The sequence below is a fragment of the Peromyscus maniculatus genome, chromosome X, assembly GCF_049852395.1.
Source record: "Peromyscus maniculatus bairdii isolate BWxNUB_F1_BW_parent chromosome X, HU_Pman_BW_mat_3.1, whole genome shotgun sequence".
Lineage (NCBI taxonomy): Eukaryota > Metazoa > Chordata > Mammalia > Rodentia > Cricetidae > Peromyscus > Peromyscus maniculatus.
The window spans coordinates 5331325-5357374 of NC_134875.1; the positions used below are offsets into that span (position 1 = coordinate 5331325).

General features: G+C 39.0%; 1 protein-coding gene across 9 annotated transcripts in view; it reads right to left on the minus strand.

The window, feature by feature from the left end:
• The window catches only part of Mtm1 (myotubularin 1), a 139221-nt gene that overhangs the window by 60987 nt on the left and 52184 nt on the right, over nt 1-26050 (minus strand). For 8 of the 9 annotated variants that reach the window (XM_076562100.1, XM_076562104.1, XM_076562103.1 and 5 more), the window contains 2 exons: nt 21511-21621; nt 16594-16695 (listed from right to left, as the gene is read on the minus strand). In XM_076562100.1, the coding sequence (XP_076418215.1) occupies nt 16594-16695; nt 21511-21621 (213 nt within the window). The remainder of the gene's footprint in view (nt 1-16593; nt 16696-21510; nt 21622-26050) is intronic. The other variant, XM_076562102.1, reaches the window with a different exon arrangement.

A 26050-nucleotide genomic window follows, 5' to 3' on the forward strand; every position in this document is an offset into this window, starting at 1 on the left:
TGTAATAAATCATACCTGTACATACAAATAAATCATACAAATAAATGTTGAGCCTTGGAAGTTCTAGTGAAATCACTATACCTGAAGATGGTCTTAGGGATCCCTACCACATGGTCAACAAATTCTACCAAATGAATATCCTAAAGTTTTCCATAGCAAAAGCACTGTAAATACAAGCAAGCATGAACAACTCATACTACAAGTCAATAGAGCTATTAAACAAGGAGTGCCTGCACTTAACAAGACCAAAAATGAAATGAGCAGAAGATAGAACATAATGGTGCAATATCAAAGAGCATTCAATTTCATGTGATACAAAGCAGAACTATGATTCTACATTTTTGCCTATCATGATGCAAAAATAAAAGAGTTAGAAGACACCCTGAGTTGATATGGTAGATAGAATAGTGACCTCCCAAAATGGCTGTGATCTAATCTTGGGAGCCACTCAAATTAAGGTCCCAGAAGGAGTTATGATTGCTAATAGCTGGCCTTAAAACAGAAAGAAAGTAGCCTGGATTGTATGGGACTCCCTCATAATCCTAAGAGAACAATGAGTACAAGAGGGAGGTAAAGGAGGCAGTGAGAGAAGCAGAAGGGAAACAAGACAAGGAACACAGGTGGCATCTGGAAGGCCCAAAGGCAAGGAAATGGATTCCAACCTAGGGTCTCGAGAAGGAATGCAGCTCTGTATAGATACCTTGATTGTAGCCCAGAAATATTCATATATATTCTCTCTCTCTCTCTCTCTCTCTCTCTCTCTCTCTCTCTCTCTCTCTCTCTCTCTCTCTCTCTCTCTCTCTCCCCTTTCCTCCCTCCCTCCCTCCCTCCCTCTCTCCCCCTCACTTACTTCTGAGCTCTACAACTATAATATAATAAGCTTTTTTATTCACTCAGCCCATCATAGCAGTAATGGGAAACTAACACATTGGAGAGGCTAAGACCAGGCATTCTAACCAAGAGTGTATACTAGTATATCTGCTATAAAGTGGCATTTTCCAAAAACAGTAATTCTACTTCAAACCAGTTAGCCTAAGAGGTATGTGAATATATACAAAATGACGAATATGCAAGGCCTTTCATTGAAGTATTTACATTGTGCCAAAATGGAAGCATTTTAATATATCTATCAAGAAAAGACTAATAATTTATAGCAAAGACAAGAGAATACTGTTTAGTTCTAAACAGAGTGGAGAAGCCTATTCATTATGTAATTTCTATTGGTGAACAAAAAAGCAAGACACAGAGATTGTATATTGCATGCTACCATTAGGGTTAAAGGGGGCAAAGGTTGCAAGTAACTTGTGGAGGTTGAGCATCCCTAATCTGAAAATCCAAAATTCCCAGAGCTCCAAATATGAAACATTTCAACCATAACATACTTAGAAAATTTTGTGTTTTGGAGTATTTCATATTATAAATGCTTAGCCTATAAAGCCTATGGAAATGTTCCACAATGCAGAAAACACCAACATTGGAAATATATTTTGCCCCAGCACTTTGGATAAGCGATACTCACGGTCTCCCCTAGCACTAGGTGGGCATGTGATTCATTGAATGAATACACTGGTTGTTTGTGGAGAAGGCATGGGATAATGTGGTAAAGTACACAGGAAGGGTATTACTTTTTAAAACTGTTTTGTTTTTGTTTAAATGACTTATTTATATACATTGCTGTTTTACCCACATGTATGTCTGTGTGAGGGTGTTGGACCCCTGGAACTGGAGTAACAGACAGTTGTGAGCTGCCATGTAGGTGCTAGGAACTGAACTCTGGTCCCCTGGAACATTTGCCAGTGCTCTTAACCACTGAGCCATCTCACCAGCCTGGGTTTCCAATCAGGAATATACAACAGTTATTTAAAGATTAAATTGAGGGCTAGGTAGATGGCTCAGTGGGTAATCTGTAAGCACAGAAACCTGAGTTCACATCCCCAGAATGCATGTAAAAAGTCAGCTGTGGAGGTATCTTTAACCCTAGCACTGGGAGAAGCAAAGACAAGAGAATCACTAGGGGCTTGTTGACAGCCAACCTAGCTGAAAAACAGTGAGCTCCAGATTCATTGAGAGACCCTGTCTCAAAGAAATGAGGTGGAGAAATGGTTGAGGGAAACATAATACCAACCTCTGGCCTCCGTACAGTGAGTAAACCTACCTGCACATACATGTACACTTACAAAATTAAAATATGTTGAATATACACTTTGCCTACACAGATCATTCTAACAGACTGGTTGCTAAAGATTCATATTTATTCCATTCATTAACTTTAGTATATTTATTGGGTCAATATTTACTGAGGACCCACTATAAACAAGGTATTAAATGGAGAAAACAACAAGGAGGACAATATCACTGTAAGGAGTTAGAAATTCTCCACAGGAGATAGATGAAGAGGGTACAGTGTAGTGCGTACCTGTTCCACCTATGACCTTGAGATACCAACCCCTAGCCTTGGAGCTAGTTTAAGAGTTGAGGGATATGTATGGCTCACATGGTGTGGACTGACTCAGGTAGGAGCAGCGTGGGACAGGACATCAGCTTTCCAGGATTCTGTGATGATTTTGCCTTATTCTGTTTAGTGAGTTGTTCTCTCCAATATAATTTCTGAATAAATAGTTCCATTACCAGTATCTGTGGATTATCTGCAATATTCTGGTGCCCAAGGTGTTTTAGCTTTCTTATAGGATCCCAGTGAGATTCCATTGCCCCCAAGACAGCAGAAAGCGATTTTAAGAAAATGACGCTCCCTCTCCCAAAAGGATTTATTTTCTCAGGGTTATGGATAATTGTCAACTGTTAAGATTTGGTTATAAGTTGTAATAGGTTTAGGGGTGGAACAATAAGGTTTAGACTCAGGATTCACCTTTTGGAAATCAAAAAAAGGGTATAGATAGAAGGGGAATACATAGGATAGGATATTGAGGTAGATTATTGTATCTACTTGTAAACTAATTTATCTTATCAGTCTTAGATAACTTGTACTGGTATGGATTCTTATATATTGATACAAATGTAAACTATTTTTCTATTTCTGTTTAAGATAATTTGTATATGATACAAATTCAGAACTATATTTGTCATATTGTACATATGTTCCTACTCCTGTTTGAAATATTTTGTATATTGATATGAATGTAAAATTATATTTGTCATACTGTATTATGTGCTTCGTCTGTTTAGAATATTTTGTATACATGGCTATTAGCAAATACCTCAGTCTGACTGTAAGAGAATAGGAGAGGAAACAAAAATACAGAGATGGGACCACTCTGTGGAAGAGACAGAGGTTTGCAATAACATTGATGAGACAATCAGAACTGCATCCAGGTAGCAGAATGGTGGAGAGGAGACCATACAGAGGTAGGAAAACTAGCCAAGACTACTTCTGAACCAAGTCAGGCTGGGAACAAGAACCATTTAGATTTAGTAAAGAAAATGCCTATGATCTTGAAGTTTGAATCAAGTAAGGCACATAGAGGATATATATATATTTTGGTTTTTCGAGACAGGGTTTCTCTGTGTAGCTTTGCACCTTTCCTGGAACTCACTTTGGAGACCAGGCTGGCCTCGAACTCACAGAGATCCACCTGGCTCTGCCTCCCAAGTGCTGGGATTAAAGGTGTGTGCCACCACCACCCAGCGAGGATATATTTTGAGGGAATATGGGAGAGTCATTTTAAACAAGCACTTAAAGCTATGTAGCCACTAAGGAGAAATATGACACTGTAGATTTGTAAATCTTGCTTAGAAAGGCAATTCTGGTGGACATGAGAGAAAGTTTGCCCAGCAAGCAGATGAAAACATACTTTTCTAGAAAACTCACATTTATACCAAAAAAGGCAGGAAGAAGAAAGAACAAGACACTTATACCTAACAAGCTAAAGGGAAAGTTAAATTTCAACCCAAGAGGGAGGGTTATCTAGAAATGTGATACTCTGGTATGTCCAACCCTTTCACATTGCAAAACAATGTTGTCATTTACAAACTTCACACCTGACAACTGTGTAAGTGAGTTGCCACAAACCCACAAATGATGGGGGAATGTCTTTTTGTATGCTGTGAAAATATGTTACTCTGATTGGTTGATAAACAAAGCCGTTTGGCCAATGGTGAGGCAGAATAGGGTTAGGTGGGACATTCGAACTAGAGAGGAGAAAGGAGAAAGGCAGAACAGAGAGGACACTGCCAGCTGCCCAAAAGAAGCAAGATGTAAGCCACAAGCCACATGGCAAAGTATAGATTTATAGAAATGGGTTAATTTAAGATGTAAGATCTAGCTAGCAAGAAGCCTGGGCCAACAGGCCATACAGTTCGTAATTAATATAAGACTGCAAGGACGACGCGGGAGCCAGGTAGGCACAGGGTTACACACAAAAGTCTCAGAATCAATTTCTCATAACACGTTTAAGTAAGCTTATGGTTTTGTGTTGGGCTACATTTACAGCTATTCTTGACCACATGCATTGCACAGGTCAAACAACCTTGGACAATTGTATCATGAAACTTTTGCTGAACACAACAAAGAGTACTATATATAATAGAAAAAGTTTTTCAATGTATTAATGAACCTGTGAGAGAGGAATTAATGTAGAGAAGCCAAAAACTAGGAACAAACAGGAATAAAGACTTTAATGACTTAGTTTTCTTGGCCTCCTGGGGTTTGTGAGATGGAAAATGAAACTGTGGGTTCACCCAAGATGGAATTCATATTGGAAACCTCCTTCAAAGAAGCCTGGCCTTCAAAATTCAAAATGTTACCACATAAGCAGGGGATAAAATGGGAAATAACCTCTTTTGGGTTCCAAGAGAACCTGAGTCTGAATTACTGGTATTGAACAAAGAAGAAAACATATCTCTAACAACTGTCTACCGAGAGACTCCCCAGCCATAGGTCAGCCTAGCATGTACCCTAAATCAGAAACTGAATTGTTCCCAACTGGAGAATGAATTTACAACCTTCTCAAGCTGCCTGAGGGCCTTATATAAATTTATAACCCTTTCAATCCCAGGCTCAGAGTATTTCCATAGATAATATTCCAAAGAACAGGAGCTTCCAGGTAGTATCAGAAATACAGCAGTAAACATACTCAAGACTCCCCTTTTGTAGAAAAGCCACAAAGAGTTTGAATTATAGTAACTAGACACTACTATAAATGATAATGTGCTGAAATAAATAAAAAATCGTATGGAAATTTTGAGTGAAGAGGAACAGATTATAATAAACATTGGTTAAACAAGTCTGAAACAGAATGAAAAACAACTTTCATAATAACAACCCCCCCAAACACACACAATGGAAAGAAAACCAGAGCAAATAAAACTTAGAGGTAGCTAAAGTAGAAGATAAAATGGAAGAAATTACCCAGCCTGAATCCTGGTAGTCAAAGGATGTACCCCTGCCTGAAATGGTTTATATTTTATATATATTTTCTACGTACTCTTTGAAAGGAAGGGGTGTGGAGTATAAGGGAAGGCTCAAGAGACTCATTGTGTGTGTGTGTGGGGGGGTAGTGTATATGTGAACTAAGTGCTCACAGAAGCCAGAAGGGGACAACAGTGAGCCATCTGATGTGGAGGCTGAGGACTGAACTCAGGTCTTCTATAAGAGCACTTAAACTATCTCTCAAATCTCAAATCCCACTCCCCTCCCTGTGTTTTTTTGAGACAGTCACTCACTGACCTGGAGTTCACCAATTAGTCCAGGCTCCAGGGATCTTCTTACTAACCTCCTCAGCAATGAGATTATAACCACACACCACCATGTTCAGTTTTCTAAATGTAGGTTCTGGGGATTGAACTCAGATTTGTATGCTTTACTAACCAAGCCATCTCCTCAAGCCCTGCTTTTATAATGTGTAAGGTCTAGTGCCATTTTTGGAATAGTTCTGAATGAATGGGAGTGGGGGCAGGTACATGGATGGTGTTAGTGAGTTCTGGAGTGGATATTCATAAGGCATAGGCAGGCAGGTAATTCAGTTCTTTTGAAGCAGACAGAAATTCTGAGGGGTATCTAGATGAGACCCTGAGTCCAGGAGCTAGGCAATGCTGAGAAGAACCAAACACAGTCAAAGGCTTTGAGGAAGCCAGCAGTGGAGGGGAGAGATCAAAGAGAAAGAGGTTAAGTCTCTCAGAAGGCAAGACAGGAGATTGAAAATTATGGCTAGGTTTTTTTTTTGAAGAATATTTATTTATTTTTCTGAAATAAACTAATGTATTTATGGAACTTCTTTGTAAGTTATGCAGATAATGAATGGTTCATCGTGGCCCAGGCCTTTGTTGTGAGGTAAAATCTCTGAATCTTTGCAGAAATGCTCCTCCATCAATATAGATTATGTACAGTAAAAAGAGTGAAGTGGTAGACATACATGCATACATACATACACACACACACAGAGTGGGGAGGGGAGGGAGGAAGAGAGAAAGAGAGCAGGTGGGAGAGAGAAAGAGAATGAGACTGACTATAGGCAAGGCTACATGCAAGGAGAAAATGGTGGCCATTTAGAACAATGATGAAGTTACTGCTGAATCTGAATCTGTGGCTTTCCTCCTTCATTCCATGCTCAAAGGTCTAACTGACTTTTGCTGGCATCTTCTGCCTTCTTTATGCCACACTGCCACAAAACCCATCTTCATCTCCAAGGTTCTTAGTGTTTTTTTTTTTACGTTTTGGGGGCTCACCACCTAGCCCCAAAATTAGCTAATTTATTGCATATTCAAGGGAAAACAGCATGCACCAAAAAGAAACAGAAAATTGAAGACATATTTTATAGTACTTAAGTCACATGTAGGCTGAACGCAGGGAAATGTGTACAAGCACTTCTCATTTCAATTCTGATCTCAAAACGCTATTTCCTTTTATCTGTTCATTCTGTAATCAACCTAAAAAGGAGGAGTCCACTAAATCTTTGTGTCATTTAAAATTTAATACAATCTAGAAATATTTCTCCATTTCTGAGCTGAATAACAAAGGCAGAGAATAAAACTCCCTCTGGATTCTCTATTCACAGGCTTATTTATAACTCTCAAATGATCAAAAGTATATGTGCATAACTCACTTCACTAATTTTTATTTAATTTTACTTATAAGTCAGCACATTTAAAGCTGAGCAGGAGAGGACACAGGTAAAATGGTCCAGGGCTTAATTCACATGACAGGGTTTGATTTCATAAAAGCCAGACCCCCTCCAAAGAACCAATTGTACAAATAAAATGAAATGTCACATTACTGCCTACAAGAATATACATTACTATGCATTAATAAAAAATAGAAACACATACTTAGAAAAATCTAGGCAAGAAGAAATAAGCAGCAGATACCATGAAAACTAAAGGTGATCAAGGAGACTAATGCCTGCCAATGTTCAGAAGGTGCAATTAAAGACACTGCTCCCATCTTTGGAGGCAACATGCCACCAGCCACAGTGAAGGCTGGGCAAGCCAGTTAGTTGCTTTCCTCCTGAAATTTGAGACAGCCAGTGAAAGTCCCCTTACACTTGCCTACCTTAACAGATACAAGATATGTCATACTCCCAGATGAAAACAAAAGCTGCACTTTCATGACTGCTCATCAGCTCACAGAAGAATGAGGGGGAAATACTGTGGTTCTTAACCTTAATCTAGAATGTCATTAAGAAATGGGAAGTGCAAACACAAATCTGAAGTGAGTTATGCACGTTTCGCTAAAAGCAGTTAAGTCTACATAGACTGAGGAAAGAGAAAGAGAATGATGGAAAGCACTCTCTGAAGGGTTCCTTTCATTCCATAGCATCACTTCTATTCTGCACTACTGGTTCGGATGCTTTCTGGATTTAATACTTTGGTGACTTCTAGTCCTTTATCAATGTTCAACTCATGGTTTGTTAATAATACCACTAATCTTTATATAGCATCTTTTTTTAAGGGGCTTAAAGTTTCCCACACACTATCATAATTCCTTTATTAATAGTCTGTGGGGAGTTGTAGTAGTCATTCTTATTCGGTACACCTGCTGGGAAAAATGGTGGGCTAATAACAGAACAGCTGGCATTTATTAGGCACTTACTGAGTGTCAGACAGTGTTATGGGCACTTTGAATCGTCACAAAAAAATCTATGGGGTAAGAACTATTATTATTCACACTGCAGATGAGAACACTGAATCACATAAATACTACGTGACTTTCAAAGTCTCTATGCAGGAAATTCACTGAGCCTCACTCTGACAGAGGTCACTGAACCCATAACGTATGCTAGCTGTAGCACACTAGATGAGCTTTGCAATCAAGTCTCCTTATAGATCTCCGTATCAGTAGCACCTGTGAGGCTGGTATCTGAACCTTATGCTTTATATCTAAAGAGTGCCTTTCAAACTTTCTGGATCATGATTATAAGTAAGGGATTAACTGTAACACCATGACCTAGCACAGTGCCCCACACATGCACACACCCTTAGAAGAAACATCTCAGCAAACTATACACCCCTATGCTGTTATGCTTTACCTGTTTTCTATTCTATTCCATTAAGGAGACACAATGATTCATGAGTCACTAATAGGCTGGGGCTGATACTTTAAGAAACTTTCATCTAGCTTGATATCACCTTTAATCCCAGCACTTGGGAGGCAGAGGCAAGTGGATCTCTGTGAGTTTGAGGACAGCCTGGTCTACAGAGTGAGTTCCAGGATGGCCAGAGCTACATACAAAAACCTGTCTCAAAACAAAAGAAAACAAATAAAAAAAACTGAAAAAAAAATAAGAAATTTTGATTGCTCCATTTGAATACAAAATGACCAAACAATCAAGGAAATCAACAACTGAACTTTGCCATATTTTGTTATGTTGATAAACTGCTTTCTGTAGTCTTTCCATGCTTTGCACACAGGTACTTGACTCTGGTTTCTCCTTACAAAGCCATATCACTTCTCTAAAATTTATGCTGAGCTACATGTAATTTGTGATAACTTCTGATGTTTGAAAAGCAGACATCAAACAAGAAGTATTTCAGATAAAACATAAAATGCAATCTAAAAGCCATGCACACTGAGAGCTCTGTGGTGCTATAAAAGTTGCAGTTGAATTTCAAGTTAAGTCCTGATTTGAACATGTTGAGTGGTGAAGATAGTAATGGTTCAGAAGGCAAGAGAGGGCCAAAGGGGCAGTCTCAATAAACATGAACTCAGCTCAGTTCTTGCCCTTCAGACACCATTTCTTGCATTCAACAGCAAGTTTACTTCAGACTTCAAATAATGACAACAATGACTGAGATGATCCATACTAGTTTAACAGTTTCAAATTTTTCATCAAGTGGTGCTGTTCATGCAGCAGCCCTTTTTGTGTTAAATGCAATCACACTTAGATTATGCTGCCAGGAAGTCTTCTTGGCATACATTTGAATCCCCACTGTAGCAGTTTGGAAACTTTTCTTCACCTCCTGTCTCATAGGAATAATTGCCCTTTTTCCTTTCTAAACTCTGCCTCACAAATGGGGACTTGAGCCCTTAACCCTCTGCCTTCTCCAAGATCCAAGTCTAGAAAGGACCCCTCTTTCTCTTGTATTAAAGCAGGGGGAGAAGAAAAGAGCATTTTTACTTTCCTCTGTCCACAGATACATTCATTTGCCTTTCTCACACATTAAAGGGTAAAATTTTCTTCTCTAGATATGGCTGCTACTCCTACTTTCTGGGGATGCTGTGAATGTGTTGCTCTGATTGATTGATAAATAAAATGCTGATTGGTCAGTAGCCAAGTAGGAAGTATAGGTGGGACAAGCAGAGAGGAGGATTCTGGGAACAGGAAGGCCGAGTAAGCAGATGCTGCCAGCCGCCACGATGAGAAGTAACGTGTAATATACTGGTAAGCCGTGAGCCATGTGGCAAGGTATATATTTATAGAAATGGGTTAATTTAAGATATAAGAACTAGATAGCAAGAAGCTTGAGCCATTAGGCCAAACAGTTTAAATAATATAAGTGTCTGTGTGTTTATTTGAGTCTGAGTGGCTGCTGGCCCAGGCGGGACTGGAGATAGCTCCAGCTATACCTACTTTCCTTTCTTTCTCTTTTTCCCCCTTGCTTCCTTTGCTTTCTCTCTCTTTTTCTTTCTTTACAAACTACTATCCATTAAACTGCTAATTGACTTATGTATCCTCAAAAGCACTGGAGTAGACACTGGGCCTATGAAGATAAGGAGAGGCTTCTCCTCACTGCCCTTCTCTTTCAATTATTTTCCCAAAGGAAATCCTTTTCTGACTTCCTTACTCTCTCAACAGAGGGCTACCCTTCCCATTACTTAAACTTGAGAACCAAAGTGAATGCATCCTTGTCCGTACCCTTTCTGACCACACTGCTGCCTAAGTCTGTGGAGTCTCTTGTCCCACTCCTTCCCACTCAAGTCCTTGTCTAGGGCCTGCAGTTCTCCTATTTGTTTTACCTGAAGATGTATTCACTTTATCACCATTTCCTTGTGAACCTTAGCAGGTCTCTGTTACTTCCTGTGTCACAAGCTCTCCTTCCATGCTAGCATTAACCTTCACCAGATGATCCCAGATCTCATCCCTAGCTCCATCTCAAACACCTTGAAATGTGAGCTTTTCCCCTTTCTGTATTGAGGGCCAGGTCTTGCCTATAGCCTGAAATCCCACTTCCTCCACTTTCTTGGCCCACTAGAAACTAAATTCATCCTTTAAGGTCCAATGCCTACTGGCTATCAAATCCATACAGGCTCTTCCAAACCCCTTCCTGAAAGACACCCCCCCCATGAATTTCCTTTGTATTCCTCTTACACAACTGAATGTAAACTACCCTATATTGGAACTACACATATTTGCCATGTCATTCCCACTAGACTACCTGTATCATTCATCCTGCACTATTTCTCAACTTCCTTGGTTGTTCTCTATGCTACCCTACACAGGACTCTGAAATGAACTCAATTTAGGAAAGCAGTATCAATAGTGGATCTGTTTATTACATTGCTTTAATGACTGATTTACATATTTTGAAGGATGAATTTTAGTAGCTAAATGTTGTAAATGAGAATGAAGTTTTCTAAAACCTTTGTATGAGCAATTCAGATTATGTTCCCCCCCCCCGAGTATATAACATTACTGATATCCTAAGCAAAGAACCAAGAATTTCCAGAATAGACATAAAAAACAATCCATGTACCACAACCCTAAATATCAAATTCTCTGTGGATGCCTCCCTCCAATGATAGACATAGGATTCGAGGTCCTGACAGAAAGATCTATTCTACTCATTTCCATATAATCATTTTTTTTATCACTTCTAATGAAACAGTTTAATTAAAATCCTGTCATTGTAACAGCCCATGTGTGTGCTGGGGATGTAGCTCAGTGTAGACTGCCTGCCTAGCTGTGTTCCATCCTCAGCCAGCATTTCCCCAAACAAAAGCATTCCTGTACAGAAGCCACTATACTAAGGCTAGAGAGATAAAGGGTGATGCCTGCCCTGATAAGCTCACAGAATAATGGACAGGAAGGGCTGGTAAAGAAAATTACGACATAATTATCACATAAAGAAGCTATGGTATGTACTGCAAGAAAGGAACCTAACAATGAAACAGAAAATGATTTCTTGAGAGGACCACTCATGGCATGGGACAGCAACTCAGACTGAGTAAGACACTAAAGGATGACTGGAGGATAGGCATTAGAGAGACAAGTGGATTGTAAGTTAAGGTGACAAAAATCCAATCTAAGAAACAGTCAGTCTTGCATGGTTAAAGTATAGGGTATGAATCATGAAGAGTTTCTGAGGTTTTTGTGGGGGCAGTGGCATGATTGTCCTTTTTTTGAGATATGTAGACCAGGGTAACACTGAACCCACAGAAATACCTTGCTTCTGTCTCCTAAGTGTTGGGTTATAGGCATGTACCATCATGCCCCAAGGCAAATTGTATTTAAATTCAAAACAAAAAAAGTGCAAGGGATAACAGCACTATACTATACTGGAAAAAATGGAAAAGGAGGGCAGTGAAAGAGGGGGAACCAATTTAGAAGTATGGTTTAAATGAAGAAGCACAAATAGAAATGGGGAAAATAGTTGAGTAACAAGTAGGACCTACAGGAGTTGCAACTGATAAACTTATGAAAGGAAAGTCAGGAGAAAGATTTTTTTTCAGGTGAATTTTGCAGCCTGACTGACTAACAGTCAGATTGCTTCTTTATTTATACAGCATTTAGTAAGCATGGATACATTTCTGATTTTCCAAAACATAAATCATATCATTAATAAACAGTTATCATTCCTACTCATTAACCATATAATCCAATTTTTATCTGGAGGCATATTACAGCCTGTTCTCAGGCTGGTAGCTTTGGTATCTTCAAGGACACTAGACAAAATCAAAATCTTCAAGCCACCCTGGGAATTTTGCCATGCCCCAAGCAGTGTATTATTAACTCTTAATGGTCAAAGTGACCAAGAAAAATCGTCAGGCCAAAGCTGCTGTAGTTTTTATTCAAATTCTAGCATAATACAATGTTTATATTTTATATCTTTACAGAATTTGTCTATATGTCTAATGTTGGCATTCTGTTGTTCCTTGGTTATATGATACCACTGTGACTCTGCATGTGCTAACATTTCTCAGAAAAGAAGGTCCTGACCTCTCATTCTTTTACCATCTTTCCACTCCATATGTTGCTCATCAGTGTGTCTCTGTGTAGGGCAGAGGTATATGCCATGCAATTGTCTGAGTGTACAGTGGGAAGAGGCTTATAATCTGAAATGTGGCCAATTCCTCTAGCCCACCCAATCTTGTTAACCTGTGGTGATATATTGTGTACCCTAAGAAATTTTGCCTCAAGATCAGAGAGACAAAGGGACAAGACACTGCCACGTCTCACCTCACCAATTCCACAAATCGTCTGACTGAAATGCTAAGTCTTCACCCGAAAAAGCCTCTAGTTGAAAGGGATGCTTCTGCTGAAAAGCCTTTAGTTCTTTCCTGTCTCCTCACGTCTTATATAGCTTCAGGAGAAAGATTTTTAAAGGTGACTTGAGATTATTGAACATGAGCAACTAAGGATCCTCAAGTTTGGAGGACACAGAGGACAAAAAACAAAAACAATGCTGGGTAGTGGTAGTGTATGCCTTTAATCCCAGCACTTGGGAGACAGAGGCTCTCTGTGAATTTGAGGCCAGACTGGTCTACAGAGTGAGTTCCAGGAAAGGCGCAAAGCTACACAGAGAAACCCTGTCTTGAAAAAAACAAATCAAACAAACAAACAAAACAAAACAACAACAAAACCCCCCACAAAACAGGTTTTATGATGTGTAGAGAGAAAGGGTCCCAATGAGCTTGTAAAGCACATGGACTTCTGGAAGGGAGTTATTCAGGATTAGAGAGGTTAGATTCACTCCAGGGCAATGTCAGGGATAGACTTAGAAGCCATGTACACAGTGATAACTCCATTATATGGGAATAAATGAAATCACCATAGCAAAGCTGGTAGCATAATGGGAACTGAAAGCTGAGGGTGGAACACTGATAAGATATTTACATTGAAGGAAAAAGCAAAGGCAATAAAGACTGAGGAGGAAAGGTCAAAATGGTGCTGGAATGCAATAGCCAAGATACAAGAAGGAGTTCAATTTTGTTGAGTTTGGGAAGAGATGAAATAAAATGCAGATGGAAATCATTTAGCCAACAAGAGGTCAAGAGCTCTGTATTACTTAGTGTTCTATCACTATGATAAAATATCCTGATAAAAGCAACTCAAGGGATAAAGGGTTTACTTTGGCTCACAGTTCAAAGGTACATTCCATCATTGCACGGAACTCACAGCAGTAGGAGCTAGAGACAATTGATCACATCACATTCACAGTCAAAAAGCAAAGAACAACGAATACTTAAGCTTAACTAGCTTTTTCCTTTTTGTGCCCTCTAGGACCAAAGTTTAGGGAAGGGTACTTCCCACTTTTAGAGTGGACCTTTCCACAATTAATCTGATCAAATTAATCCTCCACATGTGGAAACTTCCAATGAAGGAAAGCAAACAATAGTCTTAACCAGTTATGACACCTATAAACCAGAACAACCAAAATGACACAAAAACCATAAGGGTGCAATAGTGGCACACATATCTTGGTGATAACCAAAAACATTCTAGTTAGGTATAAGACCTGATCAACAAAAGAGAAATTATGCCTTGTACTGGAAACCAAAAACAATGCAAGGCAAGATAAGTCATGGATCTTGGAAGAGAACCTACAACTTCCACTTTCTAAATCAACATAATTCATAACTACATTCTCAATATTTATCCTTATACCCACAGGTAAGTGTAGTTTTCACCCCTTATCAAAAAAAAACTTCTCTTTGTAACACATGGGGATCATTACAGAAAACTACAACTGATCAAAATGCAGAGAATAAGAGATTATGTGATGCCCAGTTCCAACTGATACATCTATAACACAATTCCTGCACCTAAAGCTCAGGGCTCATTTGGAAAGAAGGAAAAGAAAAATTATAAGAGCCAGAGGAACAGAAAGCTGGCTGTTAAACAGTGTTTCCAACAAATGTCAGAGAATCTACACCTATAAAGTCTCCTCAACATGGATGCCCAAACAAGATACCTAACATGGAAATGAGAAAGCTTTAAAAGACACAAAGGATACCAGAGAAAAGAGAAAGCTGATAGCTCAAGATTTTGAAGGAAGATGGAATAGGGCATCAGCTTTCTCAAACCTGCTTGTGAGTCATTCCTTCAATTTCTAATAATACAGAAATAGATATACATAAATCAAAATACAACATGTTCCTTGACAAAAAAGATTTCAGTCTCACATTCATGATAGTTTAAAAGATCTATACCCATACAAATATTTATCCTAGTAATGTTAAAATATTTATATAGAAATATTTTAAAAATCTTATTTGATCAGAAATATAGAAAGCTTTGGTAGAATTATTCCCAAAGCACATCACATTTTCATCTGCCATTCATGTAAGAGCACTCATTAGATCCTCCTGATAGCTTCTCCCTTCTACCAGGTGAGCATTTCCTGTGACTCAAAAAACTGCTGGTGGTAAGATCCAGAGAGAGAAAAGTCTTGTATCATTAGGAGAAAAATATCTCACATCTTTGTTGTAAAAAAAAAAACCCACTTTAATCCCAGCACTCAGGAGGCAGAGCCAGGCAGATGAGTTTTAGGCCAGCCTGGGCTACCAAGTGAGTTCCAGGACAGGTGCAAAGCTACACAGAGAAACCCTGTCTCAAAAAACCAAAAAAACAATAAAAGAAAGAAAGAAAGAAAGAAAAACCCAAAACAAAACCTACTATGACAACAGATGAAATATTACAAAAAAAGAAATAGAGAAAAACAATATAAGACAGTTCTGTGGTATGATCCTTCTTCCTCGCACTCCATTCAGTCTGCTTCTCACGTATTTTCTACATATAACAAAGCTGTTTTGGGTTGGGGATGTAGCTCAATTTGGAGAGTACTACCTTAGCTTTCATGAAACCCTGGGTTTGATCCTCAATGCCTCATAAACCAGACAAGATAACACAAACACTGGGGAGGTAGAGGAAAGAGGATTAGAAATTCAAAGTCATTCTCAGCTATATAGTGAGTTTTAGGCCAGCCTGGGCAACATAAGATTTCATTTTAAAATAATAGCTTATTAATAAAACTATTTATACATTTTAAAAGAATTATTTCTTTTCCTTGTTCTCCCCTCAATGAGTGTTCACCTCTAAGTTTGTGGAGATTGAAGCAGAGGAAGACAGGGATAAGATGCCAGCAAGGTATGACAGTAAGAAAAAGAAGTTAAGCCTAGTAGCAGACACTTGTCATTCAAGCACTCAGGAGGTTGAGGTAATATGACCATGAGTTTCAAGTTAGCCTAGGCAAATGTAGGTCAAGTCAGTAGAGTGCTCACTTGGCATGCATAAGGCCCTAGGTCCCATCCAAGCATTACATAAACCAACCATGGTGGTATACGCTGGTAATTCCAGTTGAGGTAGAAACAGGAGTATCAGAAGTTCAAGGCAATCCTTGGCTGCATAGAGTTTGTGGCCAGCCTTAGATACATGACACTCTGTCTCATGGGAGAGAGACAGAAAGGGATGGATGGGTGGAGGGAGGAACAGAGGCAGAGATAGAGAGACAGAGGGAGAAAGACAGAGAGGAAGAAGGAGAGAGAGGGAAAGAGAGAGGGAGGAAGAGCGAGGTGAGGAAAGAGGGAAGTATGGTTTTGTTTAAATGGTCTTAGGATCAGTGGATCTGTTCCCATTTTGAACTGGTGCCACAAAAGTCTGCTTCACATTGCTTGTTAGCACCAAAGTGAAGAGTGATGAATTCTTGGAAGAGACTTAACAATACTGTTCTAAGCCATTTTATTTTCTTACTATCACAGACTAGGTTTTAAAGGTCACACTCATGGCTGGAAAGCACAAGAAGATCCCAGGCTATTTTGTACTAGTAGGGAGGAGACCCTTCTGGAGCTGAGTAAATCATACTTAAAATGTGCCACACCAGAAAATACAAAGCAGTGAATCCAATAAAGAGTAGCCAAATTCTCAAGCAGTTTTCACAGAGACTTCAAAACATGCTGATGCTTAGGGGAGCCCTGGACTTTACCAGACTGTGTGCCAGAGGAAAGGCATATCTTGTGAGGACCTCAAACATATCTCTTCTGCTGTGGCCTTCCTGCTTCAATGCGAACCTCAGGTTTCTCAAATCCTAAAAGCAAAGAGAAAGCACAGCTGAGTCTTCAAGGAAATTTATAATTACCAAAAAAAGTCTCTTTAGTTAAGGGAGAAGATTCACTTATATATAAAGGCAATTTATCTAGACTAGTAAGAAAATTACATTTTTCTATGATATCTTGACTTAATTCAGTTTAAGAAGACCTGGAGACAGTCCCACTCTAGCCAAGAAAGTAAAGACTAACCACTTCACCAGAAACAAAAGTTTCCAAACCAAAGTGCTGAAGACAAGACAGTAGAAACACAGTCTAGAAAAAAATACCCAGCCATGCTTTGCTCTTCATCTGTTCACTTTCTACCCCTATGTTCACTGCTTTGAAAGGAACTTTAATTATTAAACAGTATTTTAAGTCATATAAAGTTTCAAGAGTACCTGCTATCAAATATAATCTCAATATTGTTAAATGTGTCATTAAAATGCACACTTTTCCCTAGATGATTGGCATTTTATTTTTTCATACAAGTAATATAAGTAATAAACTTTTACTATTCAATTCTACTTTCACAGAGTTCTATATAAGCCACATTAATGTACTCTACAGTAGATATCACTTTACTCTCAGGAACTATAAATTAATGATCAAAACCAGATTTTAATGGTAGCTCTCCACACACATCTCTTTAATAAGCAAGAATGACTTTTAAATGGAATCTAAATAATATAGGGTCCTCTAATAACTGTTTGTATTAAACATAGTATTCTATCCTATTTTTAAGAATGAGTGTTTTATAGGTTATCTTTCAAACAATCATTCATGGACTCTAGGACTATCTAAAGAATGAACCTGACTCAGCCCCTGCCATCTTACATATTACAACATTCATATTTTACAAAGGGATTTTTGTTTATCAATAATGCTTTCCAAACAGATTTATTCTACATTTATTTATTTATTTATTTATTTATTTATTTATTTATTTATTTATTTATTTATTTATTTATTTATTGTGTGTGTGTGTGTGTGTGTGTGTGTGTGTGTGTATGCAGATACTTGCAAAGGCTAGAAGAGGGTATTAAATCCCCTGGAGTTAGAGGTGGTTGTAAGAAGCCCAGTGTGTGTGCTAAGAAGTGAAGTTATCAGAGCAGAAAAGCACTGATGACTGCTGTGCCATCTTTCCAACCCAGGAATAAATTTAAACTTCACAATTCTTCAGTCTGAAGGGCCTGTGAACGCTTTGCCATATACATCCCAGAAGGCAAGTAAAGTATGAATAAGACTCCAAACCCACCATTGAGTGTCCTAAGATCAATCATTCTGAATGCAGATGGCAGCTACTGAGCCTTGACAGCTCCAGAATCTTATGCTTTCTTTTTTGTTTTTGTTTTTTGCTTTTTTTTTAAAATTTTTATAGCACTCTAACACCCAGCTATATTTCAGGCCCAAACTAAAAGTGTGTTACTGAAAAAAAGTCCAAAACCAAATTTATATCATTTTCCCAAAATCTTTGGGTATTAGTTATTAGTTCACGATAATCATGTGAAAGGAAAAGTCATTTCGATAGGATGAGATACATCCAACAGGTTTCCAAGAAGCCACAGGTATAACACTGGATAGCTGCCAACTGTCAGGCCACAAGGACCTATAAGGAATTTTCCTTCTAACTGCCATAGGGCACTGGTAGCACTACAACATCATTCTCTTAACCACTTTGCTCCAATTTAGACTGTTTCCAAGTCAATATTTATTGTGATCCACCAGTGACTCAGAGGAATACTTTTCACATGTCGAAGCATGAATGACTCAAGTCACTTTCTGTCATCTGATTCAGATGCAATTACAGTAAAAAAAATTCTTTCTTGCCAACAAGAAAACTAAAGTGAATAAGGCATATGATTCACAGGCAGCAGATTACCTAGTCTGGAACATAAACAGGAGCATACACTAACTGTAAGTCATACCTGGTCTCTTCCAGCTTGATTCATTAGGGAAGAGTAACTAGGAAAGAGCCTTATGGTGTAAGAGTCTCCCTGTTAGACTCAATATGCTTGCCAACTGGATCTTATGGTGATACTCAATGGCTTAATTATTATTAAAGAAAACATGACTGTCTACCTCAATATACTATACTGTCTTTAAACCAAGTAAGTAGAAATGGGAGAGAAGAGCAAGAAGAATGTCTTGCATTATTGTTTGCTCTTCCTTTTTACAAAAAGACTTTAAATTTTTACTTAAAGTGGTACAGGTCTTGCAGGGTAATAATTCCCATATTCACAACTACCTTCTCTCCTGTGGCTTTATAACCAAGAGCCATTCTATGCATGTTGCTACTGATGAGTGAAACCCACATGTACACAGCTATAACAGCCTTATTTGGGGAGAGAAGTGCTGTGGTATCATAATTACTAACTACAGGTGCAAGGCGATATATGAAACAGGATGGCAAGTGCTTATCCCACTGCTGCAGACTTCTTTTATATCAATGTCAGGTCTGCTACTAAGAAAATGGAGTGTGCCTTTTGTGACAGTGTTTCTCGGGAGGTAATTTTATTAAAAGGTTATGCTACAATTGGACTAAGTGGCATATGCCTATAAACTCAGCACCTTGGAGGAAGAGCAAGAGTTCAAGGCCAGCCTTGGCTACATATGGGTTCCAAACCAGCTTGGATGACATAAGACCCTGCCTTAAAAATGTTGCTTTATAACACTGCTCTAAGGACCCATCTATTTGAAGTATAGGTCAATTTAAAAAAAAAACCCCAGTGGTGGTAGTAGCACACGTCTTTAATCCCAGCACTTGGGAGGCAAAGACAGGTGAATCTCTGTGAGTTCAAGGCCAGCCTGATCTACAAAAAAAAAACTATTGTATGTAACATCTGAGGTTTTTTTTTTTTTTTCCTGGTAAGCTGTTCCTAAGCTGTTTAAGAGAGTACCCTTTTATTCATTTGGGAGGGTTACTATTTAAATATGAATTTTCTTATTGATGAGGCAGCAAGTACTTTACTGGGATGACAGTCACTTCAATGTCACCAAATTATCAATCACACTGCCTTGAATGCTTAATATAATACCCCTTCCCATGAATCCTTTGAGACAAAATACAAAGACCCTTTTTCAAATTAAATCTCTATACTTCCGGGCCCCACACAGTAGCCAGTAGCTGGGATGGCAAAAAAATCATGAAAACAGCTCAGATTCCAATAGAAACAAAAGCATCTGAGGTGAGGCACAGTAGAGAATCTCAAGGCAGGAGTAATCCTTTGGATTCTGGTTGCTCATATTCATGTTGATCTTTTACAATCTGGAGAGAAAAATTGCATATTGAATTCCCAATGCAAACTAAGTTTAAGAACTTGGCTTTTTAGAAATTACAGCACCAGAGACTAGAAAATGACTTAGGTCTTAAACAGGTTCTTTCATTAGTCCTCAGCAACACCAAGGCAAGTCATGTCACTTTGTGAATGCTTCATTTCTCTAACATACAGATAATGGGCTCATGGTGATCAAGGCTCAGCACCTTTAGCCAGGCCATTTTGTATAGTCCTTAAGACAAGAGTATTATTTTACAAGATATACAGGAGAATATGCAACAGATATCTCATGTAACTCCACAACCTAAAATATTTGCTCTCTGGACCTTTTTCTAGAAGCATGATAATCTCTGTACTAGCAAGATGTCTGACAGTCACCTGGGACACTTTCTGAGTCTTGGTCTTTAAAGCATACCTTAGCGTCAGCTCTGGACTAGAACTCAAAGATCTACATTTCTCAAAAGCTTTCTGGATATCTTGATGCACACATTTAAGATCTACTGGGCAAATGACCACCAAACTCCTTCTAGCTCTTTCTAGAACTAAGCACAATGCTATAGACAGTGGTCTTCGCATACCCAGTACATGGAAATCAGTTTTCCTTGCTAGAAAATGTAACCATTGTTCACAAAAAGGTTACCGCCACCTATTAGGAGTTCAGCTTTGCCACTCATTGGACCATAGCAGCAAAGCTCCCAATTCTTTTGAAATTCTCCATCTATAAATCTGTCTGGGAGGCTTGTGCTGAGGAAAGAATGTCAAGTTCCTAGTATGCACTTGGGTGAACACAGATACTCAGTAATATTTTTGCTGTAACAACTGGCTAAACCTTATCACAACTAATTTTCCCACTTACCGCCCCCAAATAAAATATTAGGCCACTGTCACCGAAAATGGTTGTTATAGTTAAGGAGGCATCCTGCTCACAAAGGACAAAATCTCTTGTATGCCTCCTTCCTTTCATAGTATGAAGGTGTCTAGGTAGTGATACATGGTGCCATAAAGAGCCATGAAAACACTCTTTAACTCAATCATATTACTCCTAAGAACTTACAACTGTCATTTAAAAAGAAGAAAAAATGATGAACATGAGGATGGTCAGTGGGGCCAGAAGTAGCTGGAAGGACTATCAGTCAACTCCATGGGACAGGCATATGACTATGAAAACTATGGTGCTCCAACAACCTGCGGAGGAGTAGAGTGATACTTAAAGCTTAAGAAATGTTATCTATAAATTTTCTTCTGTCCCAGCAAGCAAATGAGCTAACCACTTCTTTGTGGCCTCACTCTTGACTACAGGAGGCCCCTTGTGTGGGAATTCTTCCCCCAGGCACTTTTTAAATCTCAACTCAGAAGGGAAACCTCAAGCCTAGAATTTGAGATTAACAAGATATTTTGATGATTTTGAACTCAGAGATCCACCTGCCTCTGTTTCTGAATGCTGGGAAATGATTTTTATTTTTTAAGCCCACATTAATTTTCTACTACTTAATACTAATTTGTCCTTTTCTTTGTATAAGAAAGTACCAATTCTCTTACTTTACAAGTAATATCTAGACCATAGGAATTTTCTCCTCTACTTGTCGCGCCTCCCATTTTTTCAATTCTTGATATCACACCCAGAGGAACATCAAGTATTAGAGCAGAATCCTGTAATGGACAAAATTACAAAAGTCAGTGTTTCTGTCAGTATAATGAAAATATCAAAAATGTCAAAATAATCATAAGGTTTTGATTTTTTAACCTTTGGCACATTAGCCACTTAAGAGTAAAACTATGATATAGATCACACATAAATAAGCAAACATTACAATAGGCAAGTATGCCACCAAAATGCATCCTCAACCACTTGCATTGCCTATAATTCCAGGGGTCTGGGAAGTCACTCACATTTATTCTCTCACAATTACACAGACAGACACAGACATAGACAAAGACAGACAGACAGACAGACACACACACACACACACACACACACACACACACACACACACACACACACACACACACACCATATTCTCCTCTGCCCTTCTCTCCGCACACCAAACAACTACTTCTTTCCTATCTTCATGTCCTTTTTTGTGACCTCTAAATTTAGTTAGGGTTAATTACATGAGTATAAATGTGGTAATTTACGGGACCACGGGCAACTTAGCAACCATTAACTGTGTAGAGTTCCTCTGGGAGGGATGGGGCCACATGAGTCCCTCCAATTTCCAATGGAATGTTGATGGGCTCAGTCTTGTGCAGGTAGCCTCTGCTGTTGTGGTACCACAGTCATGTTATGTCCAGAAGACAGCATTTTATAGCATTCCTTCCCATCATCTGACTCATATTCTTTCTGCCTCTCTTCTGTGATGTTCTCTGAGCCTTGGAGCAGGTGATATAAATGCCCCATTTTGGGGGGCTGAGCATTCAACCAAAAATTTACTTTGATGGTGAGTTAAGTGACTGACAGTAAGGAAAAAAATTAAAGGTAGACAAACATTTATTCTTCGAATATGCCCTTTGGGGACACAAAGAAAAATATTCCATTCATTTTTAAATCCTCTCCTAAAAAAAGAAAAGAAAAAAGAAAAAAATAAACTAGTATTTCTTCAAAATTATGTTTAGGTCATGAGTTTTCTATAAATTCAAATTATAAGTCTGTGGTTACATCTATACCATTGGAAACAAATATATGTGTGTAACATGAATCTTAAAAGGTCTTATTAATAGAAAAACCTGTAGCCAGGTATTAGGGTAAATTCTGAAAGATTAGAGAGACAAAACAAACCACTGGGAACCTCGCCTTGGCAACTTCTCAGCTGATCCTATTTCCTCAGACTGAAAGCCTCTGAGTCCTTACCTGAATGGATCTCAGCTGAACTGCTGCTAAAAGCCTAAAAACTTAAAAAGCTCTAGTTCTTGGTTTTCATGCCTTATATACCTTTCTGTTTCCTGCCTTCACTTCCTGGGGTTAAAGGTGTATGCCACCATGCCTGGTTCAGCTTCCAGTGTGGCTTTGAAATCACAGAGATCTCTACCTCCCAAGTGATATGATTAAAGGTGTGCATGCCACCATTTTCTGGCCTCTATGTCTAATCTAGTGGTTGTTCTGTTCTCTGACCCTCAGATAAGTTTATTAGGATACACAATGTATCAACCATATATGTGTACCTAGAAAAAATTTAGGGATACCCTGCAGTATAAGTAAAGCCAATCTCAAGATACAATGCTTGTATGTGATTCTATTTATATACCATTCTTTTTGTTTGAAGTTTATTTGTAGTCCAGGTTGGCCTTGAATTTCTGATCCTTCTGCTCCATCCTCCCAGTGCTGAGGCTAGAGGCCTGTGCCACCATATCCAACTATGTAATAGTCTTGGAATGACAAGACGGGAATTGAGCACAGGGATTCAGTTGCCAGGAGATGAGAGGAGAGCATGAGTCTGAAGGATTCTTTTGCGGTATTCTAACAGTTTCATATCTTCATTATTGATGGTGGTTACTTGGTAGCAAATGCTACAGAATGTATGAAAAGACATTCACAAAACTGTTATCAATCAAGTACTGGTTAACTGTACTGTTTGTAGTGTGCTGAGCACCTTTCCCACTTCTACCCCCTTTCCCTACTTTTCGTGTGTGTGTGTGTGTGTGTGTGTGTGTGTGTGTGTGTGTGTGTGTGTGTGTGTGTGTGTAGAGGCCACAGGAATACATTAAGTGTCCTGCACTATCATTCTTCACCTTATTCCTATGAGACAGGTTCTCTTACTGAACTGCGTCTCTTCCCCTGCAGCGCTGGTGTTATAGGTGTATGCACAGCCACAACTTGGCTTTTTACATAGGTACTGGGGTGGGTGCTGGTATCCAAATTCAGGTTCTCATGCTTGTACAGCAAGTGCTCTTACCCACTGAGTCATCTCTCTGGCCTCCTAACCTACTTTCTGATTGATCAAACAATATAGTTATTAAAGGCAGCTTGGAGATTAGTGCATGAGACCTCTCTTTACTATTTGTACAAGATCATATGTGCTTGTGGTTATTTTGAAATAAAAAGTTAAAAAAAAAGAAAAAGAAAAAAGTTGTTATCATGTAGAGAAAAACAGGACAAGCTCTTAACATGGTCAAAAGTGGCTGAAATCCAAGTTCTGACCTTTATTAGCCGGAGGACTTGGACAAGGTAGTGCTATCTCTACGTCATACTAATCTGTACAGTAGGGATGATTTGAGTTAATAGATTTAAAGGACCTGGCTTGTGCCCACTGGTGGTAGCCAGAATACAATGGGAGTTCTTATTGCTATCATTCTGATGATGTTGAAGTGCAGTTTAGCATTTGGAAGACATGACTGTGCTTTGCACACATAGCAGATCAGTATGCTCTGGCAGAGCTTTGTCTTTGCACCTGTAAGGAGGCATGACTAGCTGTTGTATGCATTTCTATGAAATACTGTGTACTCTACAACATGACTGAAAGCAAAATGCCCAAAGAGAAAACTCTGATTTAGTAACATATAAATAGCTATACATTATAATGTGTTTACTTCTTACTACAGTCTATCTTAGCATTACCATGCAGTGTGGTATATTCTTGGACTATGCTGAAATTTATGAGTGTCTGTGAACTGCATTCTTAAGTGTCAAACTGACTCCTAAGTATATGCACTACATGCTACATAAAAGCCTGATATTCTAATATCAATACAGAAGCAAGAAGTTTGCGTTCTTTGTTTTGAAGGCAAGAAGATTAAAAGTGAGGAAAAACCCAGGATGATATCTCAGTGGGTAAAGGCGCTTACTGACAAGCCTGAATACCAGAGTTTCATCTCAGGAATCCACATGGTGGAAAGAGAGAACCTGACTCCTGCAAGTAGGCCACAGGTGCTCCCCAAACCCTGAAAATAAAGACTTACATTTTAAAACTGAGATGAGACATTTATTTGCTTGTTTAAAATAGGGTCTCACTGTACAGCCTAGGCTGGCCTGAAACCCACTATGTAGACCACAGATTGCCATCAAACTCTTGTGATCCTCTTGCCTCTACCTCCCAAGTTCATGTATGAACCATCATGCCCAGCTATGAGAGAACACTATTGTTCTCTAATTGCTATATAGAGAAAATTCTAGATCTCAGACTGCCCTGGTCCAACAGAAAGCAAAAAATGAAGCAATGAGGAGAAGCAGCCAGCTCCTCACCCAAAGCACCCACAGTCTAATGAAGCTATTTGCCATGTTCTTCCTGAATGACATGTTCTAGGTCTGATAACTCAGCAGGCTAAACAGGAAGATCCAGGAATAGGAAAATTAGTCTAACGCTCAGGAAATCTGAGTCATCACTATCTAAATATCATTAAATATTGAGTTTCAAAGGTCCATTATAACTAAAAACTATGTGCTTCTGTTCCTCGAAGTTTCTAAAATAGCTGAGAAGAAATATGATAAACCAGCAAAGATAATGCATTCATCCTCTCTCTTGTGAGGGAGAGCAAAAAACTGTCCTGGGCACTAGGGTCTGCAAAGCTAAGTTGTGGAGTTGCCCTTCTAGATCTTAGGGCTCAGCTCTATCTGGGAAATAAGACACAGGTACCCAAACAGCAGGATACTAGGTTGCCAGTGTCAAGAGCAATTAGAAAAGTACACACAAAATGGAATGGGATGTCAGAGAAGGGCAAGCTGGTGCCTTACTCTTTGGATTCTGTCAAAGTTCTGTGGTGATGACTTCATTGGAATGAAATAACCATGATTGGAGATTGGTTGTCCAGAAATATCTCAGACTTGCAAACAGGTGCATAGGCCAGGCATTTTATAAACACACACATAGCCTTGATTTAAGAAGCAGCACCAGAATTCCCTGAGGAGTACTGGCAGGACTGGTTCACGTGAGAGGTAACCACAGAATGTTTTCTGAGAAGAGCACATGATTCAAAAGATTCAGGTGGCAGCACTGCACACCATGGACTAGCAAGGAGGGGCCACTCCCAACTCTTAGCATTATGGAAGCAAGTGCTTGAGTGCAAGAGGAGGACCAGGGAGATCTGAGAGTCGATGGAGATAGGGGGAAAAGCAGAGGAGATAGATGACCATCCTGAGGAGGGATCC